The sequence below is a fragment of the Lepidothrix coronata genome, unplaced genomic scaffold (assembly GCF_001604755.1).
Source record: "Lepidothrix coronata isolate B3197 unplaced genomic scaffold, Lepidothrix_coronata-1.0 Scaffold1, whole genome shotgun sequence".
Taxonomy (NCBI): domain Eukaryota; kingdom Metazoa; phylum Chordata; class Aves; order Passeriformes; family Pipridae; genus Lepidothrix; species Lepidothrix coronata.
Window position 1 is genome coordinate 214271 of NW_016690181.1, and position 23730 is coordinate 238000.

Consider the following 23730-nt stretch of genomic DNA (forward strand, 5'->3'; position numbering starts at 1 on the left):
TCTGCCATGGGGCAGAGGAAAATTGCACAAGGAGCCAGGCTTTGAAAGCTCCATAGTTTTATGGTATTTGAACTATAATTTCAGGGCCCGTCTCAAAATATCATTGTAAGAAATAACCAAAAAAAGGCAAAGTGGGCAGGAGAGAACATCACAGCCCAGATTCAGTGACTCTTTGGGTGCATTTCTCATTTGCTCCATGCATCAATAGGCAGCAAACTGAGTCTCTGTCTTCAATCAAGAGCCTAAGCTGAGGTCTGTAAAATGGCAAACTAGAACTCAAAATGAATAACTAGTGTAAAATCTCAAAGGCAAAACAATGTGGGGAAGGGATTCTAGTAATACATTCTGCTGAAACAAATGGCCATCTCAGAGCTTGTCTACACCATACTAGCAAGAGTATTAACAGGAAGGTTTCATTCAATAAAAGCAATAGCTAAGAAGGCCCAGTGGTAATGCTTCTGAAGTCAATGGCAAAGTTCTCTCTGGCCCTTGTTTCAGCAGCCTATGCTCATCATTTATGATCTTACCACATACATACGATGTTATTCCTGGCACCATCACATATTAAAGAAATAAATACCCAGCCCACAAAACTGTGGGGTGCCTGGGCAAAGGGAAGAGACGCAAACTGAAGCAAATCAGATTTCAGTTCCATTCCTGTTCTGCCACATTCCTCACTTTTACTTTTTAACTTCAATGCCAGAAACCTGTATTTTCTTAAAAATTTCCTAATACATATTATTATACTTAAAATTTTATACTATTTTTGTGAAAGAGCTGAGGTCCGTCCCTGCCAAAATTTCAACTAAGTGCGTGCTACAAAAGGGAGTAGGCTGAGGATCAGTGCACAATCTACATAGCCTTTCTTCTCCCCTATCAGCTGCTCAAGCAGTACATCACTTCCTTTTTTCTCCTGTTCCCATCTGTGAATCAGAGTTAGCAGAGGACAATTCAGAAAACTATGTGTGTTTTCTAAGATCCTTTAGTATGGAGCAGTAGAAAGGTACCTGAGGAGATGGCTTATATGATTAAACACAGAAAAGTCTGAATTTAGGGCCTGAAATAAAACACCCTTTATTCACCTTTCACATCGAGGCTGTCTTATTTTGGTACATGGTTTGCGTGGGAGCAGGTGTTTCAGGGCATTCTTTAGAAAGTCTTGTGCTAACCTTCCTGTAATAAGAAGGACATCTTTGGAGGAGAACTGAAATAGCCAGGGTTGTGATTAATTGAAGAGCTGCAACTTCGAAGATTTTATGAAGAACAGCTGGTCTCACGGAACTGCTGAAATCACTGGGGAATACAGAGCATCACATTCCTTTCTGATTTCAAAGATGACTATTTTTTAGGTACAATCCAGAATTTACATTGAAAATTCTTTTTATGCCTTGCTACATTGGTTTGGGACCTATGTATCCTTTAAGATACAATTGACACTGTGCAGTTCCCTAATCAGTGAACTGGCTATGGTAGTGTCAGGGTCCTCTTTCGCAGGTTTTTTTGTTTGGTTTTTCGGTTTTTTTAAATTGCACTTACAAAACGTCCTTCTGTATATTTTCTGCCTCATTAACATTGTCATCTTCGCCTCATCCATCTCAGAGGGTCTTGTGTAGTAGCCCCTTTGCTTTGCTTTCATCTTCAGCTTAGGAGCTACCAACCTCCTTTCCCTGTTCCCAGCCTTCACTCCAGCACTACATGTCCTGAGAATATTTCAATTCCATATCAACACCCCATTCAATGTTCACTGTTAACACTACTTTACAACCCAGCTTAAACAAGTACTCTTTTAGCTTTCAACTCTCCATCTTCATTTCCTCTCTATGATCAATGCCTTCCTATGGTCAGTACCACACTGCTCAGCCTGCTGGACTAAACTCGTGTTGGCTATCTCAGTCTAATAAGACACCTTGAGGAAACCAAGAACTACTTTTTCTCTATAACAATTAATTAATTTTATCTTCCTTCCTGTCTCAGGACTATATTGAACCAGTGACCATCCATATACACATTAATGACATAAATAATGGCGATGGATATTTTTTTATGCTATCTGCAATAAATGTCAGCTGGAAATTTTTATACACTCTGTGAGCTGTTGTGGTTTCTTTCTGAGGGTACTGTGCTACTCAGTTGTCATGAAGATGTGTGGTTTGGTTGCAAAAGGATTAAGACTGTGTGCATTGTTACAGTAACTGCATTTATGAAAATAAATCAAGACTTAATGAATTATGGACATCTGATTATTGTTTGTATTCCAAAAGAGCCTAGAATGTGTTAGGCATGGTTCACAAAAGACAATGGTAAGGATTCCATTTGGAAAATATTCTCTTTAGGGTATGCCTATTTTGCAGTGGATGCAGTGATTGGAGTTCTTCAGAAAGATGTACTTGGGTAGGTTTCAGCTACCTAGTTCAGGTGCTCCAAGGATTATAGTCAGCATATCAGCGCAGAGCTCAGCATGGGCTGCCACAGCATGGAAGAAGCTGGGTAAATATAGGGCTTAGTAAGTGCTGAGCTGTGTAGTGCCATCCTGCACCACAGGCCAGGTGCAGCTGGCTGGTTCCAGGTGTGTCAGCCCTACACCCCTCAGGCAGTGAAAGGCAGACAAATGAAAATTGAGTTCTTTTTCAAGTCAGGATAATAATTCAAGTCTTCATTACTTCTGTAAGCTTTTCCCTGTCAAAGCTTACTCTGACTGTATTTTGAGGAACACTGGGTAACACTTAAACTTTTCTTAACCTTCTAATTTGTATGACACGACTTCTGCATGGATAGAAGAAGTAGATGTAAGATAGATGCAAGAAATCCTGTTGTTTGTTTATTGTGGATTTAGAGCATTTCTAGGTGCTTGCTCCTTTTCTATTTTCCCTGCTGTTCACATGAACATGTCAAAAAGTAGCAAGCAAAAGAAAAAAAAATTTAAAGGGAGAGAATATGATACTAATGCCACAAATGTAAGTGCAGGGATTGAAGGGCAGGAGTATCAGAAAAAATAAATTTGAACTTCATTTTTTAAAATCTATAACATTTCAGGTTTTTCTGTTGAAAATCCAGGGCACAGAGATTTCACAATTGAGTGAAAGACATTTCAGTTCAGACATACCTTTCAAATCCTGATGCATGTTTCCTCCTTTCTGGGAAAGTCGCTGGGAAGGGAGTCACTCTCTTCTCCATTGCCCTTGGAACTTTATTTAGTATTGCTTTGGTTTTTTTCAAAAGAAGCTATTAAAAAGCAAATAAAGTCTCTCACGAGACACTACAGAGAGAAAAAACAGGGCGACACAGGAAAAAATGCTGTCAATTGAAATTTAAAAATGGAAAGAAAAGTATAGGTGAGGTATTTTTCCATATAATTTCTTCCATGATTCTGCTCCTCCATCTGTTTTGTCTGTGACGCCTATGACTTGCCACTTGTATTCCATCCCTATGCTTGGAAATTGCTGTCCATGAAGTGAAAAGTGAAGAAAACAAAAAAAAAAGAAGTAGAACGGCGTGAGGAAGACATGAAGGGGTGCAGGGAGGAAGAGATCTATTGAGTGTAAAGGTGTCCAAAGGAGATGGAAATGTGTTCCCCAAGGCCATAGTCTTCAATGGTGCTGTTGTATTTTCTGGCTGTTAGCATAGCAGGTGTACAAGAAGAGCCAAACTCCATGTGCTACAGTAAGTGCAAAATCTCGAAACACAGAAGCCATCATATCAAGGGTTTCCTTGTCCCCTGATAGAGTCCGCCCACAGTGGTTCTCTAGAAACAGTTCTATTATCAAGTAGACATCCATTGCTTTTTTGTTTCTTTTTCTAATTTTATTTAAAAAGTAGTTTTCTAATAATATATAGAATATATAAATAATAATAATAATTAAAAAAACCTATTTGGGTTTGCTTTCTGTTATCCAACCCATCTGTATTTTTTGTGGTTTGCCGATATATATATTAAAAGACAAGAAAATCAACTCTGCTCACTATTAAAAAAAATATTAAATCCACTTTTTATGTTTCCAAAGAGAAAGAGAAGGAGGGGAGGTGGGATAAAATCAAATTAAAATGAAAAACAAAATAAAAACAAAACCCTCAAAAAACAGGAAAATCAAAACCTTCTGTCTCTTCAAAGTAGTTGTCAAGAGCTTTAAAAGCTTGTGCTTTCAGTGTACACCCCACAGGAAAAACAACAAAAATAACAAAAATAACAACAACAACAATAACAAAAAAACCCAAGGACCTAAAATTAAAAAAAGAAAAAGGTAATAATAATCTTAGTAGTAAAAAGGACAGCAAATCGTTCAGAGTTTCTGTGTCTTTTTAGTTATTTTAGCAGCCGCCCTTTTTGTCTGCAGAGGGAGAGCTGCCACCACAGCCACCTCCTCGGCTCGAGAGAGGCTCTTCTGCATCATCCTCGTCAAAGCCATGAAAGGTCGAGGTGTCGCTTTCTGACGTGGAACCGAACAAGTCCTCCGTAGTGCGTGCTGGCGCTGCTTCATCCCTCCTGCCTTCTCTTCCCAAATGAGCTGACATGTATGATGAATATATCAGCACATGGGTTAAGCAACAGGCATTATCATCATAATTTTTTTAATTATCATTTAATTATCATTAAAAAATCAGACTATCGAGCTCATAGGTGTGTGCTTGTATGTGCCCGCACACCTCAACAACATAGCATAGGAAGAACTGCAGTAAGAGAAATAATAAAGGATCAGTTTCTCCTTCAAAGAAAAGACATCTACAAACACTACAGGTGCCCATAGCTACAGCAGCGAAAGGGTTAATCACGTTTTCCTCTCTTCAAAAGACAGTAAAATATTTCCTCATGATTACTGAGATCAATTTTTAAATATTTTTAGACCATATAAGTAATTAAACACTGTTAGCTCTAAGCACGATGACTTCAGACTGGCATCAACTGTCACAAATTTACTGTTATAGAAATGTAAACCTCATCAGTCTCAGAACTACTTTTTGTCCCCATGCTTCACCTGAGCCTAAAGAACCTCTTCGGTAGACAAAATGAAATACATTTTAAGTGAAATTAGCTTAAACCAATACTGTTATGCAAATTCCATGGCATGTCCTTCAAAAATAAAAAAACCTCCAAAACTAATATATACAGTTCAACAACTAAAACAACTGAGATGAGGAATGACCCATCTTGGGGAACACTGAAAAGTTCAAATGTGTGTGAGTCAATCCAACTTTCAGTATGGAGCAGGAAATTCTCCACACAGGACATCAATAATTGCAACAAAAACAACAACAACAACAAGACTCTTAAAAAGAGAAGTCAAATACTGAAATCTGCAAAACTGAGATTTATTTTCTCTCTCATTCAAACTTGTTATGTGATTAATAGTACAGCCTTCAAATTCCCTCTTCAAGAAAGACTGGCCCAGCAAAATTCAAGTGTGAGATTTTAGGGAACAGCTATTTTCTTATTCAGAAACAGTGAATGGTATTAAGCAACCATTTGGTCCCTGCTCCAGCTACAAGGAATCAGCCATATAAGAAGTACACTGCATTGCTTGAGACACAAAGAATTAAATACTGTTCACAAAAAAAAAAGACAATGGATATAGCAAAATAACTGGTAGATGAACCACCTTGTAGATATGTGATTTTACTGACTTTGTGAACAGAAAAAACAATATAATTTCCATGAGCTCTCTTTCATAAATTTTCTTCATTATCAAGAAAGATGGGAGCCACCAAAAAGGTTTCATTGTTTTAGTTTAGAGATTAGTGTGTGGTTGTACCTTAATCACTTTCATCACACATCAGTCACAGCATTGCAGACCCCTATGAATGACTCAAGTGGGTCAGAATTTGTACAAGGATAATGTTTAAGGGAACTGACTTTGCACAATTTAGGTTATGTGCTGATCTACTTGTTCTATCACACTAAGAAATCAAGGCAATTAATGTATTTGTGTTACATTCTGATATAATCACTATAGCAATGTTTAAATAGCAATAAAATATAGATCTATCTCACTGTGCCATATCAGGACAATGCTGAAATTAGTTATATTGTAATATAACAATCAAGGAGAAGAGCAATGATCTTCCAAGATGGCACCACAGCCCTCGCGAACTTCCCCTTTCTATTATTACGAAGCAATCACATACACACTAAAAGGTCCGTGTCCCTGACAGCACAGCATTTGTAAGGATGCCCCTGAAGAAAACCAAAGGGGTTGCCATTGATCCTCTGGTGACCAGTCAGTATCATTTCAGAATATCCTCAGAGGTCACAACAACTGCAGAAGGCAATTTGTCATTGAGAGTCTAGTCCTTCTCCCATTGAATGTAGTAATAGACTTTCTATGAATTTCAGCAGGAGCATAAAAAGGCCATTTCCTTGGCATGAAAACATTGCACATCGCATTTCAGCCACAAAGCAACAGACATCTTTTAATGACTACAGTACAGAAGGAGCAGCAGCCATACTGAATTTCAAGGCCTCTTTGGTTTTCAGATTTCCATATGATTGTACTAGTATCACCACTGTACAAAAATACCACAACTGAAAACTTGGACCAAAGCTGGAATATGCAGTTGTTAAAAGTCTTGTATTCCCTCTACCATTGCCACCACCTCCTACATGAGCTATAAATAACTGTTCAACTGGTATAAAATTTCCCAGAAAAGACAAAGAGAAAAAAAAGAAAGAAAAGAAGGAAGAAAACAACAACCCAGAAATAAAGACAACTCAGAATGGGAAAGACACAATTGCCTACATTTAAAAAGAGAGAAGGGAAGAAAAGGGAGAAATAAAAACCTCTTTAAACAAAACTAATGATAGTCATCTTGTAAGAGGATAATTCTTGACAGCTACCCCCACCCCTACCCTATAATTTCCTCCCTCTTTCTTTTTTGGATGAAGAAATGCATGAAATGTGTAATCAATGGAAATGCTTGTCATGCAACTTTCATAAACCTTGTAAGTAATTCATAGTTGTAATTGTAGCATTTGAAGACAGAAACCATTCTTTAACATTGTCATAGGATTTTCTCCTTCCGTGTGAAGAACAACTAATACATGTACCAATGTTCCCAAAAGCCAATAAATACATTGAAACTTTATTATTTCATAAGACCCCATTAGCTTAAAAATGTGAATCCAACAATAGGTTTTATGACAGAAAATTTCCCAGTCATCCTTTCCCACAAACACAGAGAAGAGGTAAGATTTCATTTTCTATCCCTTTCCAAATGTGCTGCCTTTCTTCAAAATCTTCAGAAGGTGCAAAAAACAAATCATACAAATGCCTTTGTACAATAAAGATACAAGAAGGAGTCACTTACCAGAGCGCCCACAGTCTGAGCATGATACAAGTTCCTCAGGCCGACCACTTTTTTTGTTCATATTGGAGCCTCCGAGGCAGAAGTCACAGTAGTTATTGGGAATGATGACCCCATCTGGTCCTTTCTGGGCTGCAGTCGGGTTAGAAATCAGATTTACTCAAAGAGCACTCATTTGGACATTTCCCCCTTCTACTTGATATGATGTTAGCTCAGTGAGTTTGCAGGCCATTGTCTTCCCAAAACATTGTCAATCAGAACAAAAAATGAACTGCATAAACCACCTCCATTTTAAGTACACCTGCTATTGTATCTCTTTTTGCCTGAAATGCCCTTCACCACTTCCTTTATAATCCCAGCCAAGCTGCTCTCTCACAAGGATGTGCTTCCAGATATGTCTTTACAGTTCAGGGACCCTGTAACACGTACAGGCATAGAGACAACCTCTAATGCAGAATCAGACCTATGCTGTCAGTAAGTCAAGCCTGGTTTTCGGGCAGCACTCATCATTGTAAACCCACAAAATACAAATTCAGAACGGAAAAAGACAATCTCCAAAACTCAAAAACCAACAGCAGGGAGATTGCGGGGACAGGAACCCTTACTGGTTTTATTTCAAGCAGGTTTTTAGGGAACTACATCTCTACGTGGCAAGGTGTCCTTAGTCAAAAAGTTGGTCGAAATGCTCATGAATATTCACAGGCAAAGCCATTTGGGGTGTTTTGCCAAAGGCTTAAGCCACCTGCAGCAGTCATGCCCCCTGGGATTAGCAGGGAGGGCAGCAGATCCAGCAATACCCCAGCACCACCCCAGCACCCAGCACAGGTGCAGAGTCAGCCTGGGGCAGACGTCCCAGCCAACAGAGCTAAAAACTCTTTCAGTCAAGAAAAAAGGAGGGAGGTTATATATTCTTATTTTTCAGCTAGGAATAGTTGGAAAGGAGCAAACACACATTGGTCTTAAGTAGAGGAGGGGACAGATCCCCTAGGAAAGAGAGAAGGGCAGAGGTCTTTTGCATTCCTCTGAGTTGACCAGAACAGAAATGTGCTTTTTTTCTTGCTCACAACTGCCATTTTTCTCCTCTGCTCTCCAGAGAGGGAAAACTTCTTGTTCCTGTACAGTCACTAGGAACTGGGGAAGGGACAAGGGAGTGGAGGGAATGATTGGTCTTTGCCTTTGTTTCTTCTCTTTGAACTTAAAAAATCCAGTAGAATACCTAGCCTAAGCCTACCCCATGAAGATTTCTACAAACTAAAAAATTAAGAACTTTAAACTGTATCATCTATATTTAATTATCTTTTTGATGCATATTTTATAACTTGAAGATTTTTAACAGATGTTTTGACAGCCTTTATTAATGGTCTTTTTGTCCACATTCAAATTTCCCCCAAAGAACAATGACATTCTAAAGGGCTTCTGGTAACAGTCCAAGACATACACTTAAAATTAAAATTTCCTCCAAGTTCAGTCTGTTTTTCTGATTTGGTGCATCTATTTATTAATTTATTTCCAGCTGTTGATTAGCTGAACTTTCTGGAGTTCGGTAACTGAAAGATTGCAGGAAAGGTGGAAGTAAGAAGAAAATTAAAACTCATAAGGCTGCAAATACAGCAATATCTTCCTGCATGGTCACTGAGTCCCTGAAAGTATTTACTAAACAATGGATTTTGCTCTGAAATAGTCCTAGTTAACAGATCCATAGCTCTCTCAAAAACAGAGAGAAGCTTGCAGTGTTGGATTAATATTTTGCCTGTTCACAGAGAGGCATTTAGTATGTGAATGTAAGATAAGCAAAAAAAGAACAGAAACCAGGTGGAAGCCCAGTCACCAGCTCATTTTAAGAGCTGTAACAAAATGATCATAAAGTTGCTGCTTGTACATATTTTGTATATAAAAAGCAGATCTCCCTAGCATTTCTTTTTCCCACTGCAGCCACATTTCGAAAAAGTTAAGTAATTACATCTTTATATTATTCTGCATCTACAGACAGGCCATGTGCAATGCAAACTCAGCAAGCTCAGCATTCACTGACTTTTTTGGGTTATTGTTCCTTATTACATTACTTCACCTTTCATCCAAGTGTCTTAAAGCCCCTTACAGATACTAAGATCTTGTTATTAACCTTCGGTGAGGTCAAAAGCCTCTTTTGCCACTGACTCTAACCAAAGTGTTCTGGACTCTAATTAAGTCTTGTGGTGAGGTCACATTGCATTTTAAAGATGAAAGACTTGGAGGTAGAGTGGTGAACTGGCTTACTCACAAACACACAACAATTCTGTGGTGAGGCCACAAATAAAAACAAGCATTTGGGGTGACAGCCAGCAGACTTAGGAAAGAGCTCCACTTCTGCCACTGCTCATAATGGTATAATTGACTTAACACTCTGCATATACTGACTTAATTTTTTTCAGCGTGGATTATGACCCTAAGATCCACTGACTATCAAACTGGAAATGGAAAGGGGGACTTTGTGAAAATACAAACACTCATTAATTTGTCTGTGGTGTGTGGAAGAGGTGAAGGGTATTTGCTGACTATGGTGAAGCTGAAGGGATTCTCCGAGGCTGTTGGCAAGGGAATAAGCATGGGTTTTGATCTCTTCTCTTCTCTTCTCTTCTCTTCTCTTCTCTTCTCTTCTCTTCTCTTCTCTTCTCTTCTCTTCTCTTCTCTTCTCTTCTCTCTGCTTTTCTTTTTTCCATTCTTTTCTTCCAATTTAATTACATTTTAATGTGAGTGCCTATGTGGTTACTTATTGCTCATCACTTACAAATATGGACCTGGCCTACACAGATAGAGTGTGATAGAGATACCAGACATGAAAAGTAATACACAGATGAGAAATCCCTGAAGTTACATCAATGATATCTTAAATTATGTATCTCTGGAGCCAAATAAGCCAAGCAATGCTATTTTCTTCAATTTTTTTTTGTTCTAACAGGTGTAAAAACTAGAATCAAATGTGACATAAGTTTATTTTGTTGATCAGTACCATACAGTGAACTAAGACATAGGCTAAATCACAGAGGGTTTGAGAATAAAGAGATTTTCAGATGATAGTAAGCAGAGTTCCTACTTTCAAAGGATTTATTTTTTTTATGTCCTTGGAGTTTCTAGTTCTATTTTACTCTTGCTCACAAATGATGAAGGAAACAAAGCAAAGATGGCAGGATTTAACATGCAGTAGTCACGAAAAGGGTATGATTCACAGAAAGCCAACCCTAATCCCACTGCTTAATCAATAAATTTACTTACAAAACTAACTATGGGAATGAATCCACAAGTGAAAGCAATTGAATTTCTAGAGATGTTGCTGCTTTTCATCTGGGACATAATAATTATCTAAGCATCCACTTTTTGCACAAGTTAATCACCAAGTAGAAGGTGTTAGCATAAGCCAGACAAATAGCTCAGCTAGCAAGAAGTAACTCTTTAGCAGTGAGCTGAATCATTTTGATCAGATGACTGCCACTAGGGATTCTGTCAAAAAAATGTTCAGCCAGAGTCAGAAACTGTTTTAAAGCAAAGGCTCGAAAACCAACCATGGTCTTGTCCTAACTTACTCAAAACTCCTCTTTTACATTGCAAACTGCAACAACAGATCAAAAGCTGTGAGGAACTTCGAGGCGTACTGCCTGAGCTAAGGTGTGCTCATAGGGCATGTATTTAAATCAGTGCCTCTTGCTATTTCAGCTCAGTGTCACTTGTTTCATCAAAGGTCTTGTCTTCATCTACATCTGTCCCAAAATAAATACAGTATACAATTTTTTTAAACACTTTAAAACTTTTAAAACTGAATTAAGGAGAGACATGGAAAGATCTGCACAGTTCAAATAATAGTTTCTTTGAACCTGAAAGGTGATTAATGGGAAGACAGGATGCAGACTGAGAATAAAGTCAATATTTCCAAATAAATTTGGTATGCATTTATTCTGAAATATTTTTTTTCTTCCTAGCCTAATCAAGTTAATTTTAAACTATAACAAGTTAAGCAGCATAAAGAACTACTTAAAATATGGTACCATCATTCACAGGAGTCTTTTTGCAAAGTAAGTTCTGTAAATTAAATAAGGTCTGTAGTATATCACACAGTAACTTTGTTCTGTAGACAAAACTTGAAAAACTAAACAAATCAACTGAGTTTAAATATATAAAATAACTTCTGTGCCTTCTTGATTTTGAAAGCAGGGGCTTTACACAGAGTTCTAGCTTCCCTTTATCCCTCCCAAGTAATCAAAAAACCTGTAAGTTATATTCCTCATGGTTTCAGTTTAATAATCAAACCAAATCACAGTCAGATATATTTCTTCAGCCTGTAGGTAATAGAACATAATGCTTAACCATAATTTAAGCAGGGCATCTAGGTTTGGCAGCATATTATCCCTATTTTTTATCATATCCACATTACTGGGAAGGCAGCAGAGAGCGTGTGGAGTGCACGCCTTGCTGTTAGGGTGGGGGGCTGTGCATCATTTATTTAAATGTCTACAGTGAATTAGCTACAGTCAGACATGTATGCACTTCCAAAGGGATTTTTTCTAGCACGTTTTGTCCAACTCTTACCTGCTGCTTCTGAGTTTCATCCAAAACCAATAAAGTCCACTGTAGGTTTTCAATTCAATTCAAAAGGCTTCAAATCAGGCCATTTACTCTGTTAGCAAAAAGGATCTTTAGACAACAATTGAGACCACGGGACACAGCGTGTAGGCCTGAATCAAGTCAATGCACTTCACCATGGAGGAAAAGGGGTGGATTTGCTTTTTTTGTTGGTGTTTTTATTTTGTTTAATTTACAAGACTCTTTGTCTGAGATAGTGCCAGTTTTCCTTTCCAACTCTTCCCTTTTTCTTCCTGTAAAAGGGCACGTCCAATGTTGGCTGCCTGAGCAGCAGAATGCTAGCCAAGAGCCTGCGCCCCTGCGCCTGCAGTCATCAAGCCCCTTGGAGGCCTTGGTGACATATAATCCCAACCTATGGCTCCATGTGCCTCTCCTTGCCACCCCCCATCACTGCCAGCGCTCCTCCCTGGCAGGCCTGGTCTGTCTCCATGGTGACCAGTGGGCTCGGCTGGCTGTCGCTGGCCTTGCCACCTGCTATTGCCTTGTCTCCCAAGTGTAAGGAATAGCAGCGCAGCCCCTCCATTTGCTGCTCAGAATGCCTCAGTGGAGAGGCAGGCTCACGCGAGAAATTACATAGTGATAATCATATTAAAAAATGGCTTTATGAGAAGGCAAAAGAAAAGCAGCACTTGGACTGTGGCTTTCCTTGATGGAAGAGAAGGGAGGTGGCTGGTTGGGCGTGCATCCCCTTCTGCCCCCCTCACTGCTGGGGTGCAGTGAGCAATGGTGGGGGCAGAGAGGTGGACTGGGAGCTGCTTCTGTGCTTAGGGTTAGACCCTGCCCTGGGAAGGACAATAAAAGAAGAATGCATCTATAACTGATGGTGTGGTGAGGAACGGGCCATGTACAGCTGAAGTGCACTCCAGGCTCTTGCTCTCTTACACATATGCAGCCAGGCAGGGATATGCACAGCCATTTCTGCGGACTCCTTGCCGGTGAATTAAGTGTATGTTTTTCTCATTGCAGTTTTCCAGGAAAAAGTGTAAATTAAAATGAATGACAGGAAATGGCCAGTCAGTCTGGGCATGTTTACTCTGTCATTAACACCAAGATAAGCATGTTGGCTGACCCTAAACTGGGAAGTGTTGGGGCATTTGATACAGGACCCTGCAGCAGGCTGCTGTGGCACATCTGTGGATGTGGTACTGTTTGCAACTGAACAAGCTCTGAACTTGGGTGTAATACTGGGAAACGGCTGCTGTTCTGTTCCCAGAGTCATGCTGTTCAGCCTGGACAGCCTGATGGGCCTCCACTAGCTCCAGCTCCACATGCTGCACTCCCCTGCACAGCATGGGCATACCCTTTGCTGGCAGCCAGAGAAGTAGGCTATGCTACTGAGAGGTGCTGCAAACCACCTACCCAGAGTATAGCCAGTTCTCCCTAGTAACTGGATTTTCTCCTTTTTTGAGTTAGCCAGTAGTGTGGAGACAGAAGAAGCTGTTGCCTTTGCACAGTTTTTAGCAACTCTGACAGGTTTGCCTTTCCTACAGCCCCTGCTCACAGAGAAGAACAGCCAAGGAACACTACAAGAAGTGCTAGGAGAAGGAGGTACATCTGTAAGAGTCATAGGAAGCCTCTGAACGTGAGGAAAAAAAGATCATTTGATCGTGTGTTTTACAGGAATCGATATGGCCCTTAAGTTGAACAGCTAATGAAAGAACTGGGAGGTAAGCTATCTAGCTGGAAGGCACAGCTAGGAAAATATACCATCAACTGATTGCATTCAGTACAATTGGGGAATTAGTGTTCCTCTACCATAAGGCAGCACTTCACAGGAATGTCTGTGCACTGATCTTATAGAGTCTTCTGTAGGAATACATAAAGCAGGAGCCAAAACCCCACTGCTCACGGTAAATCATTGCAACTGTCTAGTGCCTGATGATGATAAACAGTAGGAGATGCAGAATAGGAAGACAGACAAAAGAGTCTGACATGTTAACATACAGATTTCCCGACTTTGAGGGGTACCTCTCCTGAGACTTGGCTTCTGGCCACGGAAATGCATCATTCTCATCAGCTAAGGGAATATATCCCTCCTCAAGGAGGGATTATAATGCCATTATACAGCCGGGTCCGGCAGCATCACTCAGTATTCAAGTGAGAGTAGCCAGTGTCCTGAATTGGGTCTCTGCACTGTCTTGTAGGCTTTCGATCTGGAAGTTACTCACTGGAAGAGTGTGAGAAGGCATAGAGCATCTATTCATTTCAAATTCAGCCAAAGAATTTGTTTTCCAGTTGGTTCAAATTTGACATGGAGGAGAAAAAAAAAAAAGGCAGAAAAAGCAAGGAGATAGTGGAAAAAGGAAAAAAAAAAAAAATACATAAATTATACCATTCCATCTCAAGAGCTGATGTGCTGTTGAAGCAACACATGGTTTTCAAAAACTAATTAGTCAGATTGAAAATATTTACCAGGAACTACTGAGAAGAACTCAGTGCTTCTCTTCAATGACAGTTGTGTATCAAAAGCAACATTTTAATTTTAGTCCCTGTCCAGGCACTATATAAAAGAAACATCAAAATAACAAAAAACCTACACCAAGACTCCAAACAAAACAACAAAAAGTCCTATAGGTCCCTGTACATGGGAGACAAGTTTGGGATCTTCCACTATTTCATAACGCTAAACAACTGATCTATTTTTTTCCTCGGCATCCCAAAATACTTGCACAAAAGTCTGAGTAATTTACAGCTGCAAACACGGTTTGAGAGAAATCTTTACACAGTTCCAAACTCTCCAGTCACTAACATTTCTTTTAGTATTTTGAGTCTTTTTCCTTATGAAAACAAGCTCTGAAAAGAGAAAAAACTCAAACAGAAAAAACTCAAACAGAAAAAACTCAGATTAAATTAATAAATCAACTCAAGGTAATGTACATATTTTCACTGAAAAGCACCTGCCGCAGGGTATCTTGTTGCAAGGTGGGCATTGATGCATCCTTGCATTCAGAAGTAGCTCCTACCATGGCCCCAGCAAAGATCAGCACTGAGGCAGGGAAAAAGTAGGCCTGATGTAGCTTTTCAAATTGATGCTGCTTGTGGAGAGGAACAAACAGCTCACCTCCAACTGAGGGGCTGACTCTCGTCATTTATTCATGGCCAGCCCCCTGCCTGGATGGAAATAAAAATGTTTCAAAGATGACTGTGTGGGGGAGCTGGAGGACAGCTTGGAGGCACACTGAGGTTAGCACATTAATTTTTTATCTCTGGGGACTGGGTATCCAATTATGCTTAGAGTACACAAACAACTTTGGCTGGTCCCTCCAGCAGAGATTTATCCACATAATAAAATCTGTGATGGAACTGGGCACAACAGGCTGATGCCACAAAATAATGTACACAGATGTTTTTGCAGGTCAGATGCTCAAGCTAACAGAGGGGCAGAAGGGCACAGGACTGCATTTTCATTAACTACATGTATTGCAGGATGGACCAAACTGCACTCAGCAGCAAGGCCAGCAACAGCCTGAACAATGTACTTTATTTAGGACTGTCTTATGCTTGTGGGCATAAGATCCCGTTCAGTTGTTGTTTACTGCACAGCTGCCTGCAACCAACGTTTCACATAGCAAAATGCCACTGAAAACTCTTCCCCTTTAAAGGAAAGGAAGTTTTTCTCCATGTAGACACACTATCCTCTTCTCCCAGGAATTAAGGAAGAGCATATATACTAGTATATATGCTCATTCACGGACACATTTGAATAGATAGAAGTCTAATGTAATTCCTTTATCAGAATTGTCTCAAAAATTGTGAGCACCAGCTGCCCCCAGAGCTGGCCTGTACCCATGGAGCGAGATGGAATAAAAGAGCAGATGTTTTATGGCAGGCTTGGATGCACCCTGAGCTCACAAATCTCATGCTCTCAGTGCCAACATGTAGAGGAAAAGTCAGCAGAGAAAAAGTCTGAGAATGGTATGGGATCATTTATTTTTATCAGTGGAGTTGAGGAAGGAGGAAGTTGACTTTTATAAGAGTTTTATATAATTCCCTTTTTACAGTTCCATACTCAGGTAAAAACATCAGAGAGTAGGTCAAAAATAAATGCTTGTGTAGGCAGAGGCACGACTAGACACTAAGGAAGGGCTATTTATCTGTGTCAAAGGGCTAGATAAAGCATATAAACAAAGCAATTAAAGCTCAAACAAGGCTCAGACTAAGGTGTTTTAGGAAAGACAAAGGCCACAGAAAAGGGCTGAACTGTCTTCAGGTAGCAGTGGGTAACCTAGTGGTGAGGAAGAAGGACAGAAAGAGAGAGAGATGTAAAGAGAGGTAAATAAACAAACCTTCTACAACAGTTAAGGACAGTGAGACGTGCCAAGGAGGTGACTTGGGTGTTCTTAGATACACACCTATTCAGTGATTTTAAGTAGGTTCCTCATATCTACATCTCTTTTCCAATCTCTAGATAATTTTCTGACCTACTCAAATTGGTCTGTGCATGAGAAGATGAGAAAGAGGACTGAGTGTCCAGAAAGACAAGAGGCTTTCAGCTCTTGAGCTGGTACCATGAAGGGCATCAATAGCTGAATCGTGCAGAAGCTCTGCTCCCTCCTGCATCACGACAGCTGCTGTTACCACAGGATCTGCAAGGGGTGGAAGCTGAAGAGGAGTCGCTGGTACAAAGGAAGGAAGTTTATGCTGCAGCTGCCCGCCTGAACTTTACTGACCCAGTGCTCACCTCCTACTGTATGGTAAATTTCAAATGGCTGGTTTGAATTTCCCTTGCCTTTTCTAAATCAGGCTGTTCATATCTCTGACACACTGCTAAGCAAATAACCAGGTCCTACTCTATACCATATCTCTGGTCCTCCTGTACAATGGGTTGTGGATTAGCTGTTTGGATTAACATCCCCCCACCTTCCCTCCCTCCCTCTTGGCCCCCCCTCAAGCCCCAAGCCCATGCAGAGAGGACTCTTGAAGCTCAAAACCTACAATGCTGCAGACCTGTCAAATCTAATTCATAACACATGCCTAGCAGTTCTTAGGGGAGAGGAAAGATCTGATGCCCTGGCTCCCCACCATCCCCCTGTATGAAGGGACCGTAAATGACGCAAATTAGCGATGTGGACAATTAGCATTCACATGGAAGATAAACAGAAACATAAATTAAATATCGCTCAGTGAAAGAGCAAAGATGCAAGATCTGAGCTTAAGGCTGTAAACAAACAGGCAAAAAGGAACAGCCCCTGTGACAGCTAAGCCATGTGGGAGTGTTACCTTCCAGCATCTGAGAATTTCCCCAGGGCTGATCTGCACGTTTGCATGGCTGTTGCCCGTACCTCACTGGCTCCCAGCTCGTTGTTAAGCAGACTCTTTCCACTCAGGAATCTGGGCTTCAGAGTAGTTTACCCCAATGGCTCTAAACTTCTTCCTGTTTGTGGATCTGTGCATCAGCAGCTTCCCTCTGCCACATGTACCACACAAGAGCTCTGGGGGAACACAAACCTGAGCAGCTCTTGCTCTACCCTTTCCCACAGTGTAGACGCCTCTTTTTTTCCATGGGCCAAAGCCAACTGCTCCTAACCTTACCATAGCTTTTCTAGCTCTTCTTGCTAACTTCTATAATTTCCTAAGCACCAGAGACACAAGGACTAAGATTGTCCTTGGCATCTATGACAAGCTGAGGGGCAGGGGTCATTACCGTTCTTTGTTTGGGCATCCATGCAAGGCCATTATCAATATTAATTCAATACAGATTTGCAATATGCCTCTCAGATATGCAAATATTACTGACTATTGCAGGCACAGGAAAAAACAAACAAACAATCAAAAAACCCCAGAGCTGATGTAAATGCTAAGTAAACAAATGCTACTGGCTGAACACTGACATTCCCCAGCCTGCCTAAGCAGTCACTCTTAGTGCATTGACAGTTCAAGTTTATCAACAGCTGGAGGAGTCAAAATTACTTTTGCTATGAATCTACAAAACATGTGAATAACTAAAAGGTAGAGCATAAAAGTGACAGAAACATAGGGATTGCCAAGTGGCATCATAGTAAATAGTCCTTCAAGCTCAAACAGTGGCTAGTAGCAGATGCTTTGGAGAAAGGAAACCCCCTCCCACACCTCCCTGGGGACAATTATCAATTATCCTGCTTAGAAAGAAGATGTTTTCCTACTTCCATATTTCTTGTAGTTCTTCTTAATGTATTAGAAACTGTTTCCCCGAATATTTTTCCCTATAAGCATTTCATTGCTTTACTACTTTGAACTAAAATGATACAGATCACATGCTTTTGAAAGTGAACAAAGCTACCTACACAACTCCCAAGGTGACAGCAAACATCACAAAGTATTGCACACTGGCAAATTGAGAAACGGGGAATTAGAGACTTGGAAAAATCAGTAATAGAACACAGTCTCCTTGACTTCCTGTTCCTTGCCTAAGAAGCACAGGAAGGACAGTCAAATAGGGTGATGGACCTTATGCTCACATCGAGCATATGTGATTCATCATATATAAATTCGGTCCACTAAGATTCCTTTCAGCCTTGTACCAGTGTGGGGAATTGAGGCGCATTAACTCTTCTCTCCTCTCATGTTCCAGCTCTCCTTCTTGCTGATCAATACTGATATGGTTTCATAGATTTTCCCAAACTGTAACTAAGAAGCAGCTTCTGGTGAAGTTGAGGGTAAGCTGTTTGGGGAGCAGATGAAGGAATAAGGGACAAAGGTGCTGTTAGTTTCATACCTAAAATCTGAGACATTGGCAAATGTCTCTTATTCAAAGGCAAAACAAAGTCAACCCCCTCAAACTATTGGATGTGTATTTCCTTGACAACCCTGCTAAGAGCCACTGGGAGGCTGCTTGATGATGGGCAGGTTGGGCATCTCTTCTTCCCGCCCCCCACCCCCCCCCCCGCCCCTTGCCACTTCCTTCCTACAGGAGCAGTAATGGGAAAGTGACTTGCTGCAGAGATAATGCTGGGTTTGAAATGAATTTCTGACTGCTGAGCCAGCACCCATGTGAGCTGTGGCTGATTAGCTCCAAGCATCCAGGTCCCAATCACTCACAACTGAGCCAGGCAATAATGCCAGCCTCTGCAAGGCAAAGACAGGGTCGAGGCAACATACCTGAAAAGGATCTCAAAGGTAAGGGGAAAAGTCCTACTCACGTTTGTGGTTTTCATTTCTGTGGACAGGGGAAGAGCGGGTCTCCTGCTCACGGGCTTCATCACCCTCTTCGCTGGCGAGGTGGGTGTGAGCATAGTGGTAGCTCAGCCCAGGCCTGTTCTTGTAGCGCTTGCCACAGACTGGGAGGAAAGGAGATATGAGGGAGGGGAAGACAAAATGGAAACATCAGTATGATCCACAACCATAGCAGCATCCTCTCAAATAATGCTCCCTTTTCCTCTGAGAACAGCACCACACACTCCATGCGCCTGCCCAAAACTCTTCCCACCAGCACTGGTGGAAGATGACAGAGGGCAGCTCTGCAGCCATAGGTCCCTGAACAAGCTTTCTTCCCACCTTGTTGCCAGCAGTTCATTCCTACAGGCCTAGGCAAATGCACATTCAATCCCTGCAGCTCATACAGCCCTAATCCTCTCTGCTAAGATTACTAACAAGACTGCACATAAAATTTAATGAAATGCCAGTTCCAATGTTGGTGCTGCACAATGCACAGCAATGGGAACAAGACTGAGAAGAAAGGACATTATTTTCTTCATTACTGATCTCTGAAAAAAAAGGAAACGGAGTTTTTTAAAAACTTTCTCTAAAAGGTTAATAAATAGCTTTATTCAGATTCCTAGTCAAGATAAGGAGATGGAAATCATTCACAGTTTCTTGCTAAAGGAACATGTGGTAGTGATACTTCTTTGCCCAGGTAAACTTCATATTCAGCATCTCAATAAATAATACAATATGTGACAGAGAATCCTACTTCTGAACTTTTGTTTATTGTAGGACTAAGTCAACAGATATTAAGAACAGGATCAAACAACTCAGGGTGATGAAAGGTCTACATTTTCACAGGGAATTCCCCTCAAGGGCAAGCTACATCTTAAGATTCATTACATACAAACTGAGTTTCTATGAAGTATTTAATTCATGTTATTTTCTCTAAGAGTTATCACTTTTCATCTCCAAAGCATTCTCCGAATGTCCATTTTCTTTTATACAGCTGTTTTGTCTACCAAATACAATTATTGCCATTTTAAATGATTGGAAAATGAAGCTTAGTGCCCTTTCTGCAAGTTTTTACTCCTAGTCACATTTTCAGTCATGTTACTACCTTCATTAACCTCAAGGATTTCGCACAGGGGTGAATGTCCTGTCCAGTAGTCCGTCCTGCATAATTTGCTTAGAAGGTCAAAGGAAGTAGTGTCAGAAGAGAGAACAGAACCATTTTGGTTTTAGGCCCTTTGAAAAGAATCTCCAAGTGGGAAGGCACCATCCATTCCTAAAAACTTCATTCAGCCCCAGTATTGAAACCTGGGTCTGGGAAGGTCTGGGAAGGAACGTCAAAAGGCTCCACAAATAAATTAAAAAAAAAAATACCCACCTCAATTATTCACTCACATATAAGTTAAAATTTGATTTTTATACCTTTCTGCTACTACTGACAAAAAGCCAACTGATGCTCCACATTCTGGAACAGATTATAGAAAATTGTAAATCAAAGCTTAGTACAATAACATATTTCATTCTCAGTATCTTCTAGCTGATTTGCAAAATTCCTCAGGGAAAACAGTTTGCCTTATTAGAAACATGTAAAACAACCTCATGATATGTATGAATATCTGGAATATTAGATACTTTTATCCCAGTTTTCTTCATTCTGCAAGGTGATGATCACACAGTGGTCATAACAGGACAAAAGTTTTTTTCAAATGTAATATGTCCTTAGCCACAGATTTTTTGTCTTTGAATGCCTTTGATTTTAGAAATGAGAACTCCTGCAGAAGGGAGGAGGGAATGTTGAGGAGAATTAAAATACCCATATACATATGCACATCCATTCTTTGAAGGATCTGCCCTTGTTTCATATGTAAACCTAACTCTACTACCCAGCATTTTGAACAACTAGACTGCTGTTAGATGCATGCTCTCCCGAAAACATTAGTTCAGTCTCCCTTCTCCTACCACCATCCATGTTTTCTTCTAATGCATTCTGGAGAGTGAAACTACTCCTCCTTCTCTGTGGTCCTACAAGCAGTGGAACAGATGCTGACCCAGAGTCAAAACAAGATAGCCACAGTTCTGTATGATTTTGTCTCCATTTTTTGAATAGTGGAAAAAGCTTAACACTACAGTAGTCATCAAACGGGAGAGAGCTACAAAATGCTAACTGTTTAAATTATTTCAGACCAGTAACCTCCTCTAATTACATAAATGTTGCAGCATTTCTTAAAATGGAGAGAGATATTTACATTTTTAGCAGATTGAGGATCATATTAATATCCTACTTTATTCCCCTTACTTTTGTGTGTTTGAAGAAGAAAGTTAAAAAATTATTCTATTGCTATGAATTACCAATACTGTTCAAACACTTCTGTCAAATTATTTCCAGAACACTATCAGGTGATCAGTGCTATACTGACAACGGAAGAGGCACTTGCAATTAAATATCTGCATGATACATACTATCCAACTCTATCTTGCTCTTATATAGCTTGATCCTCCGTTAATGCTAATGTAAGTGCAAAATCAGATAACTCTAACACCCAGTCCCATTCACCTATTAGAGAGAGTTTCAAACCAAAGATATTTCTAAAAGCCCTGCCAAACTTAATTTCATTCAACTCTACTTGAAAATATATGACCTGATGTGAATGCCATCTTAGGAACAAGATGGGTAAGTAAGCAATAATACAGCAGTGTGGATCAAATGCCACAAATGGGGAAGAGGGAGAGATTTTATTAGGCCACCAGACACTCTCCTATGATGAACGTTACTTTCCTTCCAACTTGAAGACTGAAATGAAGATATTACACAACTGTGTTATAGACAAAAAACATAATTTGCAGACAGTATAACCACAAGCATTGAGTGTTTCATAAAAGACAGTTCTCTTCTAAGTTCTGGCCTGTAACAGCCTGCAATTCTTTGGATAAGCAAATTCCCACTCTGTTTACGTTTCCCAGTAAGTAAAATTAATATAAAATATACTTCCCCTGTTAAAAAGGGGATTTGAAACCTATGACTATGACTTAAAAGACTTTCTCATCAAATATCTAATGGCTATGTTGCTGTCATTTTGAAATTGTTACACATTTGGTCTTTGGCAGCCTGTGAGCTATGTTCCAGCCAGCTCTCCACATACATTTTGCACAATCTGTCACCAGTATGAGACAGAAGGAAACAATCCATGTTTTTAGTGGAAACAGGAAACTGGGGAGCACATGCTGCCTTTTTTTTCTTTTTGGTCACTGAATCCTGTCCCCCTCATTGTCTTTCTTTGGTTTTCTCCTTTGCCTCCCGTTCTTTTTTCTCAGCTGGGCTTTATCAAATACTAAATCTTGAGTTAACTGCTGGCAGCAGTCATTCCTCAAAGTTATCTTCCTATCCTACCATTCACTCTACTCCAAAAAAGAAAAAAATATTAGAAACATTTCTTGTTTTGTCCTGGTTTGGTAATATGTTCTCCCCTGTTACAGCTGTGTCCACGCTCTGGCAATCTAGAGATCTCAAACACTAACAGTACATTTTGACCTCTACTGATGGAAAGGCGTTATGTTTGTCCCTCTCTGGTCAGTACTATGCTATACATCCCTAGTATTAGAGCAGCTATTTAGTAATCCATTTTATAGAGAATTTTCTGTAGGTAGTAAACAGTCCTTGTTTCAGTGCCCCCAGAGGACAAGTCCCAGAATCTATCTGCAGAATTAAGACCAAAGTAATGTTGAACCCCAGTGCAAAACATGCACAGGTCAACAATACATCTGTGCACATTTCAATAAATGGATTGCTATCAGGAGCAAAGGAGAAAACAAGTATCCTATATAAGAAGAAAATGTTCAGCTATCAGAGTCAACTCTGTTCCCCTCTTACCATGTGCTCTACTCAAGATCTGTGTTATTCAATATTTTTTAAAGAAAATTTAGAAAGTGTCCTTGTCTCTCTAATTTTGTCTTTTCTACCAATAATGAAGTCGATGGAAGCCAAGAATAGCAGCTATGGTGGGAGAGTTATTTGTTGGGTTCTTCTGAACAGTAATCTTATTCTAGATCTTATTGCTTAACTACTTAGGGATTCACTAGAGAGGATAATACCAGGAGATGATTTAGGGCTTAAACTGCTAATAGTTTAAAGGGAAGTTGAAATCATGATGGAGATTATGAGAAGCATGTAAAAATACAATGCTATAATAAAGGCACTTTCAAATCAGCTTGGAATTGTGAAATTTAACCAAAGGTCTGTCCTAAGCAGCAGCACTTAGTAGTGTTGGAATCATTCACAGTATCTGTAAGAATTAAGACAACAGATTAAGTGTCAGACAACTAGTAAAAATCAAGCTAAATCAGGATTTATCTGGTAGGCCTTTTGCATTCCAGAAAACCTTCCAGATAATCAATGACATGTTTGACAGGATCAGGACCATTTCAAGGAGATGACAAAGAAGACAGGTGAAGTTAGCAAGGAATATACTAGAGCTGTCATTTTTTGAACAAATACAATAAAATAGATCCTAAAGATTAGGCCTCAAGGAATTGCATTTGGCAAGTCATGCAAGAACAATGTAACATTTAACTGGGATTTTCTAAGGAAAATAAAAAAGAGGGATGCTCTGTACCAATTGAAACTCAGTGGAATCTGTTCATGTTAAATCACTTAAGCTACCTGAAGACTTCAGCCTTTTGTTGACAGAACCTAAA

The 23730-nt window shown here is 39.9% G+C and overlaps 1 protein-coding gene across 2 annotated transcripts in view; it reads right to left on the bottom strand.

Moving 5' to 3' along the window:
- DPF3 (double PHD fingers 3) overlaps window positions 1-23730 on the bottom strand; it is a 170299-nt gene that overhangs the window by 34665 nt on the left and 111904 nt on the right. For both annotated transcript variants that reach the window (XM_017809995.1, XM_017810005.1), the window contains 2 exons: window positions 19026-19163; window positions 7297-7425 (listed from right to left, as the gene is read on the bottom strand). In XM_017809995.1, coding sequence (XP_017665484.1) covers window positions 7297-7425; window positions 19026-19163 — 267 coding nt within the window. The remainder of the gene's footprint in view (window positions 1-7296; window positions 7426-19025; window positions 19164-23730) is intronic.